This window comes from Penicillium waksmanii (genome assembly GCF_028829765.1).
Source record: "Penicillium waksmanii strain IBT 27052 chromosome Unknown utg000001l:1.0-4852451.0:1.0-4856178.0, whole genome shotgun sequence".
Classification (NCBI taxonomy): Eukaryota; Fungi; Ascomycota; class Eurotiomycetes; order Eurotiales; family Aspergillaceae; genus Penicillium; species Penicillium waksmanii.
Window position 1 is genome coordinate 85,935 of NW_026643248.1, and position 19,177 is coordinate 105,111.

A 19,177-nucleotide genomic window follows, 5' to 3' on the forward strand; every position below is an offset into this window, starting at 1 on the left:
GTATACTAATATTTAGCTAACCAAAATAAGTATTTTTTTATATTTTGTATAACTTTTGTAACTAAGGTTTCTACACGACTACGTCTATATATATTTTACTCAAACTTTTTTATAATATAAATCAACTTATTTTCTTCCGAACTATCTTTAATTCTTTTCAAAAAATGAAGAATTGAATAAGTCTTGGCAAAAATTCTTAATATTTTCATTAATTCATGGGAATTATATGGGACCCATGGGATCTTGGCAAATGGGATGGGAATCGATTCTTACTCTCATGGGTCCCAGATGCACAGGTCTACTCGTAACCCTACCCCACTTACCAGCCTTTCGGGGACCTTGACCCTGTCGCCGGGGATACCCGGGCGATCGTACATAAGATTAACCGATAGGCTTGCTACAGTGACTAGCACGTAAGTAAACACGTAAGGCAAAAAGTACGGTGGTAATACGGACGTATGGGTTGGCGTATTGAATACGATTTGTAACTTACCACTATGTATTTTAAAATACATCGACATTCGTACGCTGTCTGCGTAGCATGCACGGTAGACTTAGCAGGTATTGTACCATTGACCATCGACATCAGACAAGTCATCTTGATTCAACAGCTGATACTTCTGAAAACGGAGCTTGAGCTGGAACGTGGTACTGTAAATTGCATCCCCAATTTGGCCAGCGAGATCGGCGGTGGCTGTTTACTTTGATCGAATCCTCGTGGGAACCCCCTCCTGTTGATCGGCATCACCATCGAATAGGAGTGGTAGTGATGGAGCTGTGTTCATTTTACCTAAATAGCCCGCTATGAAGGAGGTCCTAGCTCGAGTTTCTTCTTCCGATCTTCAACTACATCCTGCTGCATCATGTCCCCTCTGTCACACTCTACACTTACCCAAACCATGCTACCTATTGCCACAGCCTTCGATGGCGTGGCTAATTCTTCCTCAGAATCTATTTCGGTTCAATTTGAGGAAACTCAATTCTGGACATATGCGCAACTGCAAAGGGCATCCCGCCAGATCGCCCAAGGCTTGGGTGCACACGTCGGCCCTGGTCAGCCCGTCGCCGTGCTCCTGCCCCGGTCCCCAGCTCAAATTGCAGCAATCATTGCCACTTTTCGACTAGGGGCAGCATACGTTCCCATAAATCCGGATCTTCCTCAGGGCCGGATCGAACAGCTCCTGGCCCAATTAACAAACCCTTTGGTGCTCTGTCTGCAGGGACAAAAGGCACCTGTGCTGCAGGACGTAGGCCAAGCCTGGCTGACCGTCAACAGCCAAGAAAAAAGCATCCATTTCATCTGCAATAAGACTACCAGTCGAGATCTACGGGACATTGGCGAGGAAGTCCATGTCGAAGATGTGGCTGCGGTCTTGTTTACATCCGGGAGCACCGGTCTGCCTAAAGGAGTCTTGCTCACCCACCAAAATCTGCTATGGCCGGCGCAGACGGTAGCCAGTCAGATGCAGATCACGCCCGCATCACGGATGCTGCAATTCTCGCAGTGCTCCTTTGATGCGCACCTGATCGATATTCTCAGCACTATCCTGTACGGTGGCTGTTTGCTACAAGTGTCCCAGGACAATCTCGTGAGTGATCTGAACGGCTGGATCCGACGGATGAATCCCAACACCGCACACTTTACTCCCAGCACGATCTCGCTTTTGGATCCATCTCGGGTTCCTTCGATCAAGAAACTGGTTGTTTCGGGCGAGCCGGTCTCGCGGGATCTTGTCAACCGTTGGGCGAACAGGGTTCAACTGGTGAACTTGTATGGTAAGGCATTGACATATCCCCAGAAATATATAGAGTGCCCGCGCTAAAACCGTACAGGACCATGTGAAGCGTCATCAATCACTTTCAAAATCCTTCATCCTGGCGATGATTTCAATTCCGTGGGAAAGGCGGCGAGCTACGCTTCGATTGCCATTGTGGACACAACAGGCACCGAACAGCCGGCAGGAGTCTCGGGAGAGCTCGCCGTCAAGGGTGGAACAGTTTTCCAGGGATACTGTAACTTTGCTTCACAGAACCGTTTTCTGGACATAGTGCAGCGTCTTGATGTCCCTGATCGTGGCCCGTGGTACTTGACAGGCGACCGGGCATATGTGGACCAAGGTGGTGAATTTTACCTCCTTGGTCGCAATGACGACCAAGTTAAAATTAATGGCCAGGTAGGCATGGTTCCTCCTACACCCACATATTTTTATCCCAAGTGTTTGTACACGGGTCTCCTATGTAGTGGAAATTCCTCTCTTACACCATCTTACACCTTTTCCAACACTTTCAAATCCTTCTCCAAACCCTCCCTCAGCACGTCTCAGGAAGAGATTATTGCTAATTGACATACTCACCAGAGAGTGGAGCTTGGTGAGATTGAACATGCCATCCAGCGCCACGTTGGCCGTGTTATTGTGCGAGCGCATTGCGTCAATTGTCACACACGTCTTTTCGCCCTCGTATCTACTGCGAAGGCTCTTGGAGCGCCAGACAAGGAGATTCAACTGGAAAAATCAGCACACGGGTTGCAGAAAACTGTCGTCGCAGTGTGCCGGGGTCTCTTTCCAGCATACATGGTTCCCCGAGTGCTGGTAGTCGAGGCCTTGCCGCAGTCGCATAATGCAAAGATCGATTTGCACAAAATCAAGCTTTTCCTCGAGAACCTATATGAGCATGAAGAGGAACCAAAGCTCATCGTGCAGCAACTCGATGAGATGGAGGAGAAAATCCAGCGTTTGGTCTATCGGCGCCTTTTGCAGCGGGTTCCAAAAAATGACAGCCTGTTCGATTGGGGATTCACCTCGTTGGACGCTATGTTTCTTGCTCAGTCCCTCTTCGATGCTACCAGTTGCCAAATATCGTTCCGTCAGATCCTCGAAGCTCCTCAAATCATAGATATCGCCAAATTCTGTCGGGGAGGGTCACCAACGGCTGCTGCTGCTCCCCTCCCACCTCCTTGTCTGGCTGGGGAGTGCTTCACACCCACTATCGGACAGGAAAGCATGATGAATGCGTGTATGGTGTTTGGAAACCAGATGCATATATTGACCTTTACCTATGAGGTTGACTCCGCCGAGCTTGATCCCTCTTTGCTATTGCAGTGCGTGCAGACGACCTACGACCGCCATGAAGCATTTAATACCGCATATGACCACGAATCTGATGCGTTGCCAAGTGCTCGGGCCCGCGTCTATGCCAAAGGATCGCTGCTAGATCGGACTGTGTTTCACCCGTGGGTGAAGAGCGAGAATTGCAACCTAGATGAGAAGAAGGCAGACATCCTCCACAGAGAGCTCAATCGTGACGCCGATATGGACTTGATGAAGGATTCACCCGCATGGACGACACTGTATCAGTTGACACCGCGGGCAGACAAATGGCTGGTTGTCTTCAAGTTCCATCACTTAGTGATAGATGAGCTATCATTTGATATTTTCCTGTCCGAAGTGCAAGGGCTGTATAGCAGTGGATGCAAAAAGCAGCTTGCGCCTCCTGTGACCCAATATAGCCAGTTCGCCCAGGTTCTTCGCAAGCATGGCGAGGAGAAAACAGTCCACGACCTATCATGGTGGAAGTCACTAGGCAAAAGCTTTCGGCCGTCCGCTTTATTTACAGAGCACCATGGCATATCAAGCTCGTTGTTGTCTACGGCGAGTGAGATCTCCTGGCATGACCTTTCTGATTCCGCTGTCACAAACTTGCTGAAACACTCCGGAAATGGCACAAGTATGTTTATCAACTGGCTTGCGTTCACTCAGGTGTTTCTGAGCCGCATGACCGGCAAAGAGAAATATCTTATGGGAGTCCCTACCTCCCATCGTACCATTGATCGCCGTTTCACCACTGTTGTTGGTTACTGCGTGTCGCTGGTTGTGGTGCCCGTGTCAGTCAAGCCTGAGAGGACCATCGCTCGGCATATCGCCGAAATGTCGAAACTCTACTGGGAGTGTGTGGAGCACGAGCAGTCAGTTGAGGATGTCTTGCGTTGTTTTCCAGCAACAGAAAGTGGTGGTCAGCACGCGGACTTAAATGTTCAGTTTGCGTTCCATGAGAGAAACGTTACGCAAACTGTTCATGAGGATGTGTCCCTCATATTGCAGGAAGTTCAAGCGCCGTCAAGAGGAAGCCACTATGATCTGATCATCCATGTCGATGTCTCCTCTCATCCTCGCAGGTTAGGACTTGAGTATCGCACCGAGGTATTGAACGGGAGCGCCATTATCGAATGGGCTGCCGCATTTGAGACCCTCCTTAGTAACATAGATACTGCGGTTGACCTCGGGGATTCCGATGTAACTTCATCCCCCGTGAGCGTCCTAAAATCATCAACAGGCATCACAAAAGCGCAGACTGACTTCAGTCCCGCGTTGCAGAAGTCCATTGAGACAACAACGCCCAAAAACCAGGTCATCCCAGGGATCAAGTTGGATTCGTCGGTGACAAACGCTGGGCTTGATGTGGCTACGATTGAGGATGCTTTGCAGATGGCCGCTATTGTCGGCAGGGATGTTGAGTGCATATATGCCCCGACAGCAATGCAACTTTCTATGCTCTTGCAAGCATCGTTCAGTCCCAGCACGTATAACTTGACGTTGGTGCTGCACCTCAAAGGGCGAATAGACGTTCAGCTGCTGAAAAAGGCGTGGGACAATGTCGTGGCCGCGCATCCTGCTTTGAGAACTGTATTCCACGGCATCGACCATGAAAGGCTCCTTTACGTCGGCGTCGAATTGAAGCCTGGTATCCGTGTTCCAGTTTTCAATTTTGTCGATCAATCCGCAACGACATCTAGCCAATTGAGCAATCTACTCGATATCGAGCAGAACGCGTTACACGAAGCTCGCAATGGACTTCTTCATCGGCTTTTGCTTGTGCGCGTGGCCGATGACCAGTACGCTCTAGTATTTACAATGCACCACGCCATTATCGACGGCTGGAGCCTGCGCAGACTAATGGCCGATCTACGAGCAGCCTATGCCAATGAAAAGGTTCCTGCAGGTAGCTCTATTTCCGCTCTTCTTGCAGAAAAGTCTGTCCTTGACAAAAATGTGGCGCGCACCTTCTGGACCCAATATCTTTCGACCACGAAGGGACCAGACGTGGTCAAATCCGATGTCGATGCCGGGGACCAATTGACACCTGAGATCAAAATTGTTCAGCCTCGACAGCCTTCGCGTGTCACCCCGAGTGCTTTGAGTGGTGCGAGTAGGAAGTTCGGCGTCACGTCCTTCACCGTTGTACAGGCTCTTCTTGGTATGGTTTTAGCTCGGACAAACCAGAAAAAATCATCAATCTTCTGGACCACAATCAGCGGAAGAGCCGATCTCACTGGTGACGTCGATGCCATTGGGAATTTTTTAACTTCAATTCCATGCGTGGTGAATGTCGAAGACGACGTATCGATTGAGTCATGGCTGAAACAGACCCAATCACGCTTCCAGAAGAGCCTTGAGTACGAATACTTGCCTACGCCGGACATTCTCAGATGCCTACCGGAGACTCAAACGCAAGTTGACACGCTGCTCATATTCGAGAACCACCCTGGCGAAGGGCTTCAAGGACTAGCGGAAGATATTCGCATCACCAAGGTCGAGGGTCAGGAATACTCAGATGTACCGCTGACCATCATAGTCCAGCCGAACCAAGAATCTGTTACCCTAATAGCCAAAGTCGATCAGAATCGCGTTCATTCGGGCCTTGCGCAGCGCATCTTGGACCGCCTACAAGGAGCTTGCGAGGAGCTCTGTTCCGCTGCCACAACTTCCCATACCCTTGAATCACTTGCTGCGCACAGCAATGACTATCTGGAAAGATCTGCCGCCCTCTCACGCAATCTGGAAATTCAGCAACAACCTTTGCCTTCCGAACATCTTGTCTCGTTATTCAAGGAGGCGGCGAAAGGACACCCAAATTGCGTCGCTCTCACCACCGTCTCGTCACAGATTACCTTCGCAGAGCTGGACTATTTGACAGCAAAGGTGGCGAGGAAGCTACTTCAGGCCTCTGGTAACCGACCGGGGGTCGTTACCTTGTTCCTGGATCGAGGCACAACGATGATCATTGCCATGATTGCAGCACTCAAAGCCGGCATGACCTACTGCCCATTGGAATATGAGGCACCGTCTTCTCGTTTGGACATGCAGACGCGACGGATAAATGCTTCCATGGTGATTAGTGACCACAGGGGATTCTGTCGACTGGGCACGGGTTTCTATCAAGGACTGCAAACACTGGACATTGACCAAGCCCTGCAAAGCCCTGTCAATGACCTGTCCGTTGTCTTGCCAGCCATTTCCCCCGAGACTTTGGCCTATATAATGTTCACATCGGGTACCACGAGCGAGCCGAAGGCCTGCACTCTCTCTCATGGAGCTGTCGCCCAGTATGTGCGACAGGCCGTTGTACGCTATGGTTTCAAACCCGGATCACGCGTACTTCTTTGCGCGAACTACGTCTTCGACGCCTCAGTGACAGACATCTTCGGTTGTCTCTCCTCTGGAGCGACAATCTGTCAGGTGCCTGAGGATAGCCTACGAAGTGATCTTGCCATGTGTATTAACACCCTTCGGATCGACTCACTTCATGTCACGCCGTCAATGTTGAGCCTGCTGACGCCTAGCTCCGTTCCAACCCTGCGTACCGTCATATTAGGCGGGGAGATCATCACACCGGACCTTGTAGAGCAATGGGCGGAATGTGTGGACTTGTACGGCTCTTACGGCCCGACCGAGACTGCAGTCCAGGTTCTCATTCACCGCGCACGCAGAGGGACTTGCGTCGCATATGATGCCCTGCCCGGCAATCTTGTCATTTTGGTCAACAAAGATGGCGAGGTCTGCTATGCCGATGAGCCAGGCGAAGTCTTGATTGCGGGTAACCAATTGTTTGAGGGCTATTATGGTAATCAGATCGCCACAGAGGGCGCTCAGACGCGTTTACCCGCGTTCGGGAACACTCGGTTCTACCGAACGGGGGACCTGGGCGTCTATACGCCAGAATTGCGAATCCGCATCCTTGGAAGACGCGATCACCAGCTGAAGGTCTCGGGGGTACGTATCAATCCCGATGAAGTGGAAAGTGTGCTGCGGCTACATCCCGCCGTGCATCGCGCGGTGGTCAGCGCCGTTCACGGCCGCCTTCATGCTGCGGTGCAGGCTCGCGAGTCAAATCACGAGCTAGACACATTAGAAATAGCGGAGTTCTGCAAGATCCATCTCCCTGGGCGCCTCGTACCAATCGTGACCCAGATAAATGAGATACCGACCGTCACGAGCATGAAGGTCGACAGACGAGCCGCTGCCCTGATGCTGATGCAAGCGTCCGTGGCAGTGGATAGCATGACATCACGCTCTCTATCTCCAAATCAAAAACTGATTGCTGAACTTGTGAAAGAAATCACCGGGAATGATATCTTTGATGCCCACGCACCCCTCCAACAACTTGGACTGGATTCTCTTGGGCTAATGCGACTTCGTGGCGCACTAGCAAAGCAGTATAGAATTTCTCTCACCTACATCACATTGCGCCGCGCACGAACACTCAATGGTATCGCAGAGTTATTGCAGCCAGCGGCCTGTGGCGAGTCTATCGTGCCAAGCCGTCCAACTCTGGAACATGACTCTGTCACTGTCGGGTTATATCCAGCTCTACCTAGTCAGGTTACCATGTGGCTGGCTCAAGAGCGCCTTCAAGATACTACCTATAACGTACGGCGTATCATTGAGTTGAGTGGCTTATCAGGAGCGGCCGTGCTGGCCGGCGTCATGGCAGTGACCTCCCAGCTCGAAATGTTCCGAACAGCCTTTGCTCACAATAAAGCCCAGGGGCAAGTTTCGCAAATCCTTGGACACAGGACATTGATTGAGGCCCATTATCACACCCTTAGCGCGGAGAAAGATGCGCTGCAGCAAGTGAACGAGATATTAGCTGGGTCGTCCTCGCGAGCGCTTGATCTACGCCTCGGGCCACTTTCGATATTCCATGTTTTCTCTGAGTCAAAGGACAGAAGTTACCTGTCAACACAGATTCATCATATCCTCATTGATGCTTACACGGCTGCAGAAGTAACGACGATGATTCTGAAAGCGTCTCGGGGAGAACTTGTTGTAAATCATAACGACAACACTGTTTCCTATGCGAAGCACCTGGCAGAGACTGGGAACAGCCAAGGTGACCAGACTCGCAGGTTGGAAAACTGGCTGGCAAGGCTGCAGGGAGCTTTGCCCTTCATCCCGGCCCCTCTAGTCCTCTTTAAAGGGGCAGGATTCCAGAGTATGCGGCGAAGAAGATTTCTTGGACCCAGATGGCACGGCGAGGTTTCATTTGACATCATGCTAGCTTTGTTCCTGGCTCTTATGCACCGCTATGTTGGCTCAGACGATGTGTTGGTGACTACTCCAGTGTCAGAACGAGGATATGCGCCTGGAGCTGCGACCGTGCTTGGAAATCTCACACATACGGCCTTTTTGCGAAGTCGACTCTCAGGTCAAGATAGTTTCAGTGAGTTGTTGGCAAGGACCCGCGCCAGCATCGACTTTGCCATGGAGAACATCCTTCCTCTAGAATTCGTTTTGTCCCAGGCTGGGCGAAAGTTAGACGATCATTCTGTCCAGTTCGTCACTCATGACAATCGTCCGTTTGAGCAAAAGGGGATGGTTGATAGGACCCTCGATGTGGTTGACCAAAGCAGGCCCGTGTTTGACCTTATGTGGCATGTATTCATCCATGAAGATGCGATGGAGATTCTAGTTGAATTCAACGCCGAACGGCATCATGGCGCCTGGATGCATTCAGCTATTGATGGCTACGCCACGCTGGTGTCGACAATCACTAACAGGCAAAATAAACCAGTGGACAGCCTTCTAAACGACACACTACAAATGCCTTGGGCTGTGCCCGAAAGGGTCGCGTTATCACAAGCAGAAACTATGTCAAAAAGCTCAAGTTCAATCAAGATCAGTACTCGTCCAAGTTCTCCAGGGGTTGGCCATTATTCGGAGAAACTACGACCCAATAAAACAAAAATGCCACAAGCAGACGGCTTGGATTCGCTTGCGACCTCGTTGGTGCTGTCTACACAGTGCAACACGCCATCCTACGACAGCACAGTAGACGACGATGTTGATTCTGCTTCCTTGTTATTGCGAGAGTTCAAAGACGCCATGAGTCATGCTATCTGCCAATCTCTGGGTATTGCGACAGTAGATCCGGACCGAAATCTCCGAGAACTGGGCTTAGACTCCTTTGCCTCTATGGCGTTCATTTCCCATCTGTACAACGTTTATCCAGACCTTGAGATCGGTATTAATGACATTGTCCAGTATCCCACCATCTCTGACCTCGCGAACTACGCATTGAAGATGCAATCCAATGACAAGACGCTTGATTCTACCATGCAGGACCATATCTCCTTCGTGGTTTCTAAATCCGCTTCAAATGAGGAGGGCCTCAAGGTCGCCCAAGCCAGTTCCATCCAGCGCCGGTTTTTCCTATTACAAGAACAGCTCGGAGACACTACTTACATTGTCCCTTTGCTGTATCGTGTTGTAGGCCATGGTCTGAGCAAGATTATAGACGCAATACAGATAATCGCGCAGTACCACGAGATCTTCCGCACCACATTCGACCTAGAAGGCGACACTGTTGTGCAAAAAGTCGCTTCTCATGCTCGGTACAGCTTCGAAGTCGACGATTTGAGGCACAGCGCAAACCCTGACCAAGCAAAACTTGCAATGCGGCAAGTGTGCGCTGGGATCTGTGGACAGGAATTCGATCTCAACACGGGGCCACTTTTCCGCTGCCGAGGCTTTCTCCTCCCAGATGCTCAGCAATATGTGTTCCTGAACTTCCATCATATCATCGCAGATGAGCAGTCCGTCTCCTGCTTTGTGAGACATGTTGAGATTATTGTAAAGGAAAAAGGACTAATCGATAATATTGTGCCATCCACCTCATACCTGGACTTCTCGGAACGTCACAATCGGTCTCTCCAACCGGATCAGATTTCAACGGCGCGGAAGTGGTGGACGGAGCATATGAAGTCACAGCCACCCACAGCCTGGTCTACATCGTTTGAGAGCAAAACTGAGCAGTTTGCCCCGGCAAAGCATGTTCGGCATATAGCCTCCTTTGACTTTGATCCCGCAAGCTGGGCATACTCATGTGGAGCGACTCCATTCGGTACATACCTCTTTACTTTGCAGCTACTCCTAACTCTACGCTCCGGTGCCCGAGGGAGCACTATATTAATTCCTGCTACCAGTCGATCTCCACGATTTGGCGAACAAGATATGTATGGATGTTTCGTCAACACGTTGCCCGTGCCGATGATAGCGGAGACCGATGCAACGGCAATGGAAAACCTGATGGCGTTCAACCCGACCTTGTTTAAGATCCTAGGCTTCTCCAACCTCCCATTCGAGAAGATTATGGAGTTCAATGGCCACAAGATGGGTGACTTTGACATGATGTTTGTTTATCATGAGAATAAAAAAGCCAAGAATGAAGCTTCTATGCTTCAACCGGCGATGGATCTCATGCCGGCGCTTCCCGGAATCACGGCCAAGTTCCCTATTACCTTCTCCATGACTCGATCAGTGAACAACGGTTCGACCACATTGAACATGTATGTTGAGCACAACCCGAATTTAGTGAGCAGCGATGAGGCAGCGACGGTGTGCCAGCAATTCGAAGATCTCCTGCGACTGCTCACCCTTAGACAAGGAGAGATCGCCCTTGATGTGATTATACAGACCCTTAATCACGGCCCTGTGGTCCCGTACAGTTTCCATGGAAAGTGGGACCGTCACATCTTGGATGACCCCGTTTCGGACATTCAGATCATGCAACAGGCCAAGAAGACCCCGGAATCTACCGCCATTGTTTTTGAAGACTCCGCTTCGGTTACATACCGAGAGCTGGTTGAGATGGTTAATGGCGTCGCGCATTTCCTTTGCTCGCAGGTTCCGGCCTCCGAGTTGCGCCGCCAGAACATCTGCATTGTGGGAGACGTCTCTATTGAACGAATCGTTACCATCTTGGCAGTCATCAGCATCGGTGCTGCGTATATTCCACTCGATATGAAAAATCCACTTGAGTGGAACGCTACAATCATCCACGACTGCAACCCCAAGTGCATTCTTTTCTTACCAGAAGAAAGCGGAAGCGCCAGAGCGGAGGCATCGAACGGCCTCAGGGCCTATCTTCCAACAATCTCAAACTCGATCCACGGCATTGGCATCACCACCCCATTACCCAAAGCTACAACTCCAGCTATCGATATGCGAAGCAGATCTGAGATGGACCTCGCGTACGTTTTGTACACCAGCGGATCAACCGGTGTTCCTAAGGGCGTTGCCATTGAACACCGAGCCCTAAAGAACTCGGTTCATGAACACGTGAAGCTCTACCATTTATCCGCGGAGGTTCGACTGCTGGCGTTGGCACCCTGGACATTTGATGTCTCGCTTATGGACCTTTTCGGCCCACTGGTCGTGGGGGCTACCATGTGCATTGGACGAAACGATTATGTCTTCTCGGATATCGAGGAAGTCGCAACTGAGATGAGTATCACGCATATCTCCACAACTCCGACAGTGGCAGCTCTATTACGACCCTCGCATCTTCCTTCTGTGTGGATGCTGGCGATTGGTGGGGAGCCCTTGACGGCAGTGGTGCGCGACACCTGGGCCGAAAAAGTTACTCTCATGAACGTGTACGGCCCAACCGAAGCTACTGTAGATGTGGTCTGCCGCCAGGTCGCACGAGACACCTCGCCCAAGAACATCGGCTGGCCGTTGACCAACGTTTTCGTGTTTATCGTCGACGAACAAATGCAGCAAGTTCCCGTAGGCAAAGTTGGGCAACTTGCTGTTTCAGGGCCACAGGTAGCCCGTGGCTATATTCGTGAGCCACCGGGCAAGCCCTCCCCATTCGTGAATCATCCACTCTATGGACGTCTTTACCTGACAGGCGATTATGCTCAATTCGAGCCTGACGGAAGTGTGATCTGTCTCGGGCGTATGGACACGATGGTTAATCTTCGGGGATTGCGGATCGAGCTGGGTGCGATTGAGCAGGTCGTGGATAAAGTTCTCGATACCGGGAAGTGCGTGACGCTCAAGATCGAGCGGGATGGTCAAGAAGCGCTGGTTGCAATTTTCACGAACAAGAATGAGCAGTCGGAGATCAAACTTCTGCCGCGCCCGGTAGGACAAAATTCGGCTCGTTTGTTTGAATTTGCACGCGCTATTTCAGAAACGCTCCCAGGCTATTTCATGCCTACATACTGGATTCCAGTCACAGGTTTCCCGCGGAACAAGAGTCAGAAGTTGGATCGCAAGGCAATTCAGAAGTATCTCGACGCAATGCCCAGTGGTGTCGTTTCGCAATACCGCTGGGATCAGTCGGCAGCTAGAAAGCTCGAAATAACCACGAAGATTGACGATGCACCGCTGGTGTTGACCTCCAGCGACAGCCTCACACCCGGCCAGCAAACTGTCCGGCAGGCTTTTAGCGACGTCCTAGGAGACAAGGCCTATGCCCGTGACAGTAACTTCTTCTCTCTCGGCGGAGATTCCATCTCAGCCATCCGACTTTGCAGTGCTCTGCGAGCTAAGGGAGCACAAGTCAAAGTCCGGGAACTGTACGAGAGACCGACAATTGAGAAACTTGCTGTTCTGGTCGAGCAACGAGCCCCTGCAAAACAAGAAAGCATCCTGCACCCTACCAGTCCCGCCGAAGTACACTCACCTCCCGTCAACTCTGGGGTGGAGCAGATAATCATTGACGCAATGTACAAAGTTCTGGGCGCCCAAAATGTCGATGTCGAGAGTAACTTCTTTACTCTTGGAGGAGATTCAATCTCAGCTATCCGCTTCAGCACTGCGTTGCGTAGCGCTGGGTTTTCTGTCAAGGTCAGGGACATTTACGAGAAGCCGACGGCGCGGCTTCTTGCTACCGAGCTAAACCCATCAGAATGCTCCTCTGGAATGTCTCAGCCTTCGCACGTCTCTGCCGCCACGCCCACTCCACCACCTCCCGCGTCTAAAGTGACCTCGCAAATCTCTTCGGAAAGTGCTGGTTCGGCATCCGAGCTTGTCATGGTCGTGCGCGTTGCTTTCCACAGGGTGCTAGGGGACCGGCCGATTGAAGATCAAAGTAACTTTTTCACTTTGGGTGGAGACTCGATCTCAGCTATCCGATGCTGTACTGCACTTCGCACTTCCGGATTCACAGTCAAAGTCCGTGACATATATGAGAACCCCACGGTCGCGGGATTGGCGGCTCTCCTGGCCCAGCGAGACCCGAAGTCGGTGCAGCAACGTCCCAGTCATGTGAGCAACGCCTCTATCCTTCGAAACACTCCTATCGTTGAGTGGTTTTTCCGCTCAGGTCGTGCTAATGAGAATTGGTTCAACCAAGGGCATGTAATCCAACTCGCAGATCCCCACCGGTTTGCCGATCTGGAGAAGGCCTGGCAGGTCTTGACCGATCTTCACCCGATGCTCCGAGTCCGAGTTGTCGGTGACGGTCCAGAGAAGACGATGGCCGTTCCCAACACGCCGAATTCCCAGGATTACTGCGTTCTGCGGCGCAGGATGAACTCCTGGGAGGAGTTCCTCCAGGCAGCGCAGGAGCTGCAGTCCCGTCTCTGTCTACGCCGGGGACCCATCTGTGGCCTGGGTGACTTCACGGTTGAGTCGGCTGTGTACGTTGTCATTGTGGTCAACCACTTGGCCGTAGACGCGGTGTCCTGGCATATTATATGGCATGACCTTGATTGCCTGTTGCAGGGACTTCGCCCAGAGAACGAATTCAATACGTTCAAAGATTGGAGTGACCACCTCGCCATTCGTTCCTTGAAGGCACGTCTTCTAGGTTGTCCGGCCTCGGAAGCCGGCAACGACTTCTTTGATATCGATGAAGCTGCCTTGCAGAAAAACACGGGCCGCTCGGTGCACTTTGCCTACCTCAAGTCACCGGCAGAAATTGTGGAACTTGCCAGCAGGGTACACGACGTGGACGTGGTGGACATCGTTCTTGCGGCTTTGCTTCTAGCTATACGGAGATGGAAATCGGCCAGCCACGTCGAGCTCAATTTTGAGAGTCATGGAAGAGAGTTGAACCACGAGACACTCGACGTAACACGCACTGTGGGCTGGTTCACAAATATGATCCCTATCTCGTTTTCGCTACCCCCGGATACCACTGGCAGAGATTTCGTCAAGCAAGTGCGTGAACAGCGGATGAACGCCGTCCGCCAAATCGACTGCGCTGCGCCAATACCCGACCAAGTACAGGCGCATCCCTGCACATTCAATTATCTGGGATATACAACAAGTTCCTCGTCTTATGCATCATTCAAGAAGGTCCGCGCAGACCTCGGGCCACTGGAGGATCCTCGCAACCGCAGACCCTTCACCATTGACTTCGAGGCGGCAGTCAGTAACAACCTCTTAACTGTCGGGGCGTTCTTCAGTACGGCGCTATTCAGCCGAGAAGCTTTGACTCAGCTACTGGAATTTTGGACTGCGAATGTCCGAGATCTGAGCACCAACGAAAGCTCACGTATAACCGTCGCGTCAGTCGAATCCGTGGTCGAATTCGTGATCCCCATTGACGCAGCACTTAAAAGCGACCGTGCAGCCATTGAAGCTTCTCTGCGGTCGCATCGTATACCGGCAAAAAGTGTGGAAGAAGTGCTACCCACAACGGACATGCAAACTGCCATGATGCTGGCCAGTTTGGGTTCTCGGTCATACATGCATCGGTACGACTACGTGTTGGAGGTTCAAGATTTGGACCGGTTCTGTCGTGCGTGGGAAGAAATATTTATCAATCGTCATTCCATTTTTCGCACGGTCCTCATCCCCATCTCTCGCCCAGGGAGTACGACAATGGCTCAGGTGATCTTGCGGAAAGAGACAGTTACTGGCAGACTCGTTGTTCGGGAAGAACCACCTAAGACGCAACGCGCCATGACCGGTCAACTTCTTTCCGTGCTCTACGTTTTTAAGTCTCCGGCTGGCAGCCTCAATGCATCCTGGGTTTGTCATCATGCTTTAATGGATGGGTGGTCCCGACGACTCGTGTTCGATGAGGCACATCGTCTATATGCCGGACACACGTTGTCCCCGCCTGCAGCTCAGTTCCGTGACCTTGCACTCCATCTTCAATCTCAGAAGGAGCAGAACAATCAATTCTGGAGTCATCTCACTCAGAACGCGCAGCCGTCACTTCTGGTCGAGCATGGTGCGAATGAGCATCTCTCGGTGAGACAGCCCAAGGACCGACAGTACCGCACAAGAATCAACGTCGATCCAGAGGATTTGCAAGCTGTGGCATGGGCTCACTGCACCACTATATCCGCATTGTACCAAGCCTCCTGGGGGGTTAACTTTGGCTATGTATCTTTCCTCGGAAGACGCGACATTTGGTCTTATTAGTGCGGGCAGGAGCGTTGATCTAGATGGTATACATGCCGTAGTCGGCCCCTGTCTCAATAATACTCCAATGAGAATACGAGTCAATTGGACGGACAAGATGTCCCACTATATTGAGCAGGTCTCGGAGACGGCCATGGAGCGGAGTCAGTACGAAGGAGTCTCACTTCGTCAAATTTATGCAACATCTGGTCAAAGGGATCTTTTCAACACTACGCTTCTCGTGCCATTCTCACCTCTCACAACGGCGAGCTCTTCAAACTCAGCAAGCTCTTCCTCTTCCTTCAAAATGGAGCTCCAATCACGGGATGAGGTGACAGACTTGCCTCTTCTCATGAGCGTTGAACAAGGGGTCAGTGTGGCCAACACCACAGTCCTTACACTCCGCACTAACAGCTGGGGATTCAGTCAAACATTCTGTGAACGACTCATGCATAGTTTCGGAAAATCTCTGGGATACATTTCTTCTCTTGCACGAGGCATCGATTGTACCCTCTGCGATATCTCGCTTCTGGATGAGAACCATTCTCAGATCCTTGCTCGACACGCGCGCGGGGCTGGCTTTCCCGATCAATTCGCATGGACTTCCTATCAGCTTCTGAGTCACAGGGTGCAGCAGACGCCCCAAGCCCTTGCCATAGAATGCCATCAGCGCGGCCAGACAAGAACCTTGACATATGAACAACTCGAAACGCAGGTCCAGATGGTGACCGCTCGTCTTGCGGATGCTGGCATCGAGCAGAGAACACGGATTGCGCTGTTCTTGGACAAGTCCCTCGAGCTTGTTGTGTCCATATTTGCCGCCCACTATTTAGATTGTGCATACGTCCCATTGGATATCGAGAGTCCGGCAGCGAGTATCACCACTCTCATTGAGAAAATCGAGCCCTCCGCTATCATCACAACGCCAGCTCTCCGAGCCAGCTTGCCAAAAAACCCGGTTCCTGTCTTCACAACGGACACCCTTTTCTGCCCTCAAAAACCTGCTTTCCTCTCTCGTCGACGTCAGAACGCTGGACTTGACGACCTTGCGGCTGTTTTGTTCACAAGTGGCACCACAGGAACGCCCAAAGGTGTCTCCATGCCTCATCGTCAGGTTGTCGGATACGGCATTATGATGGCCAAGGCACTCGGGTACACAACAACAGATCGAATTTTCTGGTTTGCAAGACCAGTGTTTGATGTTTCTCAGAGCGATCTTTTCGGCTCCGTATTTGCTGGAGCAACTCTCGTTATCACGCCGCATGCCGACTCCATGGCCCGCCTTGCCCCGTTGCTTGTCAAACTGCGGATTACTTCAATTAGTGTCACTCCATCAATCGCCTCGCTGCTCCAACCGCACAATTTGCCACTCATTCGTTCGCTATTTCTCGCCGGCGAGATGGCCTCACAAGAGGTCATCCGGCGCTGGTCGGCGACCGTTCGTGTCATTAACGGCTATGGGCCCACCGAAGGCGTTGTGGTCGCGTGGAAGCATATGAAGCCTGACACCAGTCCGCACTGTATTGGACGCCCGGCAATTGGTATGAATGTTTTTGTGTTGGATGCACAAATGCGTCAAGTTCCCATTGGTGTGCGCGGCACAATCTGGATTGCGGGACGGCAATTGTCCCAGGGATACTTTGGTCAGCCCGGCGCGACAGACCAAGTCTTCCGATCCAATATATTCGGGCATGGACTAATGTACAACACCGGTAAGAACCCATCCTGCTTCGTGAGTTAGTCAAGCTACTTCGTGGCTATTTCAAACAAGGTGGCTAACAAACTTTTCTTGTACACGTGTAGGTGACATTGGCGTCTGGAGTCATGATGGCGAATTACTCTATCTCTCTCGGGAGGACCGCCAGGTCAAAATTAATGGACGACGCGTAGAGTTAGCTGAGGTCGAAAGTGCCCTCTCCAATGATAGCGTTCAAGTGGCCGTTTTGCTTCTCAATAAAATAGGGGGGTTGGAAAGAGCTGGTCGCCTTCTTCGCGCATGAAGAGGAATCTCAAAAGGATCATTCTTTCGTGGCGGCAGAGCTGTCAGCGCAAGCTAAGCGTTATCTACCGCCTCACATGGTGCCTCAGCGCTTTATCTTCGTCCCTCACCTGCCATTGAACGGGAATGCCAAGGTTGATACAAAAAGCCTCGAACAAGCTTACCTGGATGGATCTCTGCCAAATATCAACGCCAGAACCACGAAGATGTCCCGCGCAAACGAGGGCTCACGTTTCTCAGCAACTACCCTGACAGATGAGGAGCTGGATGGGCGTCTTTCTGAAGCGTTGATTCATTTCCCTCCCGCGCTGAGCGCCGAAAACAAAACGTCAGTAGAGGCATCCGAGCGACCTAACATGTTTCTCTTCTTCGCTGTGACAGGCACGTCAGTCCAATACCGCTTGCTAGCACAGCATCTGTCCACCTACCAGGTCATCGGCGTGGATCATCTCCACACGAACCAGCCTGAAGCGTATCCGTCCATTACCAGTATGGCGGCCGACCTCGCGGCAATTCTGCGCCGACAACAACCACGGGGCCCATACACTCTGGGTGGCTTCTCATTTGGAGGGCTTGTCGCCTGGGCTGTCGCACAATATCTCGAGGAGCAACACGGCGAGACTGTCCGTCTGGTTTTGATTGATAGCGAAGCCCTTGTACAAGCGCCGATCCCACCTCAAGCCAGCACGCAGGACTCTCAATCGGTGGCCACGGCACAAGAAACGCGTGAGAGGATGTACGAGCGGCTCTTTGACATTCCCAGCCGTATAATTGCGGACCCCATTACCACGCCGGAGCTTGCTGAGTTTCGGGACATGCTGCTCACCCAGGCGCACTACAATCTTGCCATTCATGACGTCTTTCGGCCAGAAGTGCTACACGCGCCTATTTTGTTGATTCTTCGCTGCATGAAGAAAGAAAATAACCCAGAAGAAGTGGAAGATGGTGGCGACTCTTCTCGCCATCAAAGCGCATGTCAAGGAACAAATGGATTCGCCGAGTTTGCCGCGGGCTGTCTTGATGTCCGCTGTGTGCCTAGCTCAGATCATTATACAATGCTGAAGGAGGAACGATGCTTGCGAGCGATCAGCAAGATACTAGAGGAGGATTGGCGCGAGAGAGAATGATTGTCTCGTGTTTACTGACATTATGAGCAATAGTTGGCTACGATTGGCATCAGCACACTAGGTGATCAATATTGAATGAAAAAGAAAATTTTCAGCGCATCGAGTGGTATTTTACCACTAGCCAGTGATTGATTACCCAGGAACCCACATTTATTTGTGTTTTGGATGGTAAGTTGGCAGTGTACTACTGCCGCTGCTAGCCAGTAGAGATAAGTATTTATATTAGTATTTTTATCTGATTCTATAGATTTGGGTAGATATATGTTTTAATGTCTTTGTTAATTAGGATATATAGAATCGCTACCTGACTATACTATACTAACTAATGCTATCCTAACTAGACAACCCCTATATTGAAATATAGCTTCTAATATAACTTAATCTTTAAAGTAATCTAGATGTCTCTAGGACCTCTGGTTATAGAGACCTTGGGATATAGCAGTATATCGGTTTTGCCAAGGGATAGTTGCTTTTATAAGATTTTAATATATAGAGAGTATTATCTATAATCTTTAGATAGATAAAAGAGAAGAATTAGAATTATAATAATTACTAAGTTATTAGGCTAGAGATTTATAACTAGGTAAGGATATCAAATAGTAGGGATTAGATTAGATACTTAATGT

General features: G+C 50.9%; 1 protein-coding gene across 1 annotated transcript; it reads left to right on the forward strand.

Moving 5' to 3' along the window:
* Window positions 1–899: 899 nt before the first annotated feature.
* On the forward strand, window positions 900–18,551 carry N7481_000020 (uncharacterized protein; the record flags this gene model as incomplete). Its single annotated transcript, XM_057259239.1, has 5 exons — window positions 900–1,776; window positions 1,834–2,174; window positions 2,358–15,407; window positions 15,565–17,157; window positions 17,388–18,551. The coding sequence occupies 5 exons, from the start codon at window positions 900–902 to the stop codon at window positions 18,549–18,551; spliced, it is 17,025 nt and encodes a 5,674-aa protein (XP_057127071.1).
* Between the last annotated feature and the right edge of the window lie 626 nt (window positions 18,552–19,177).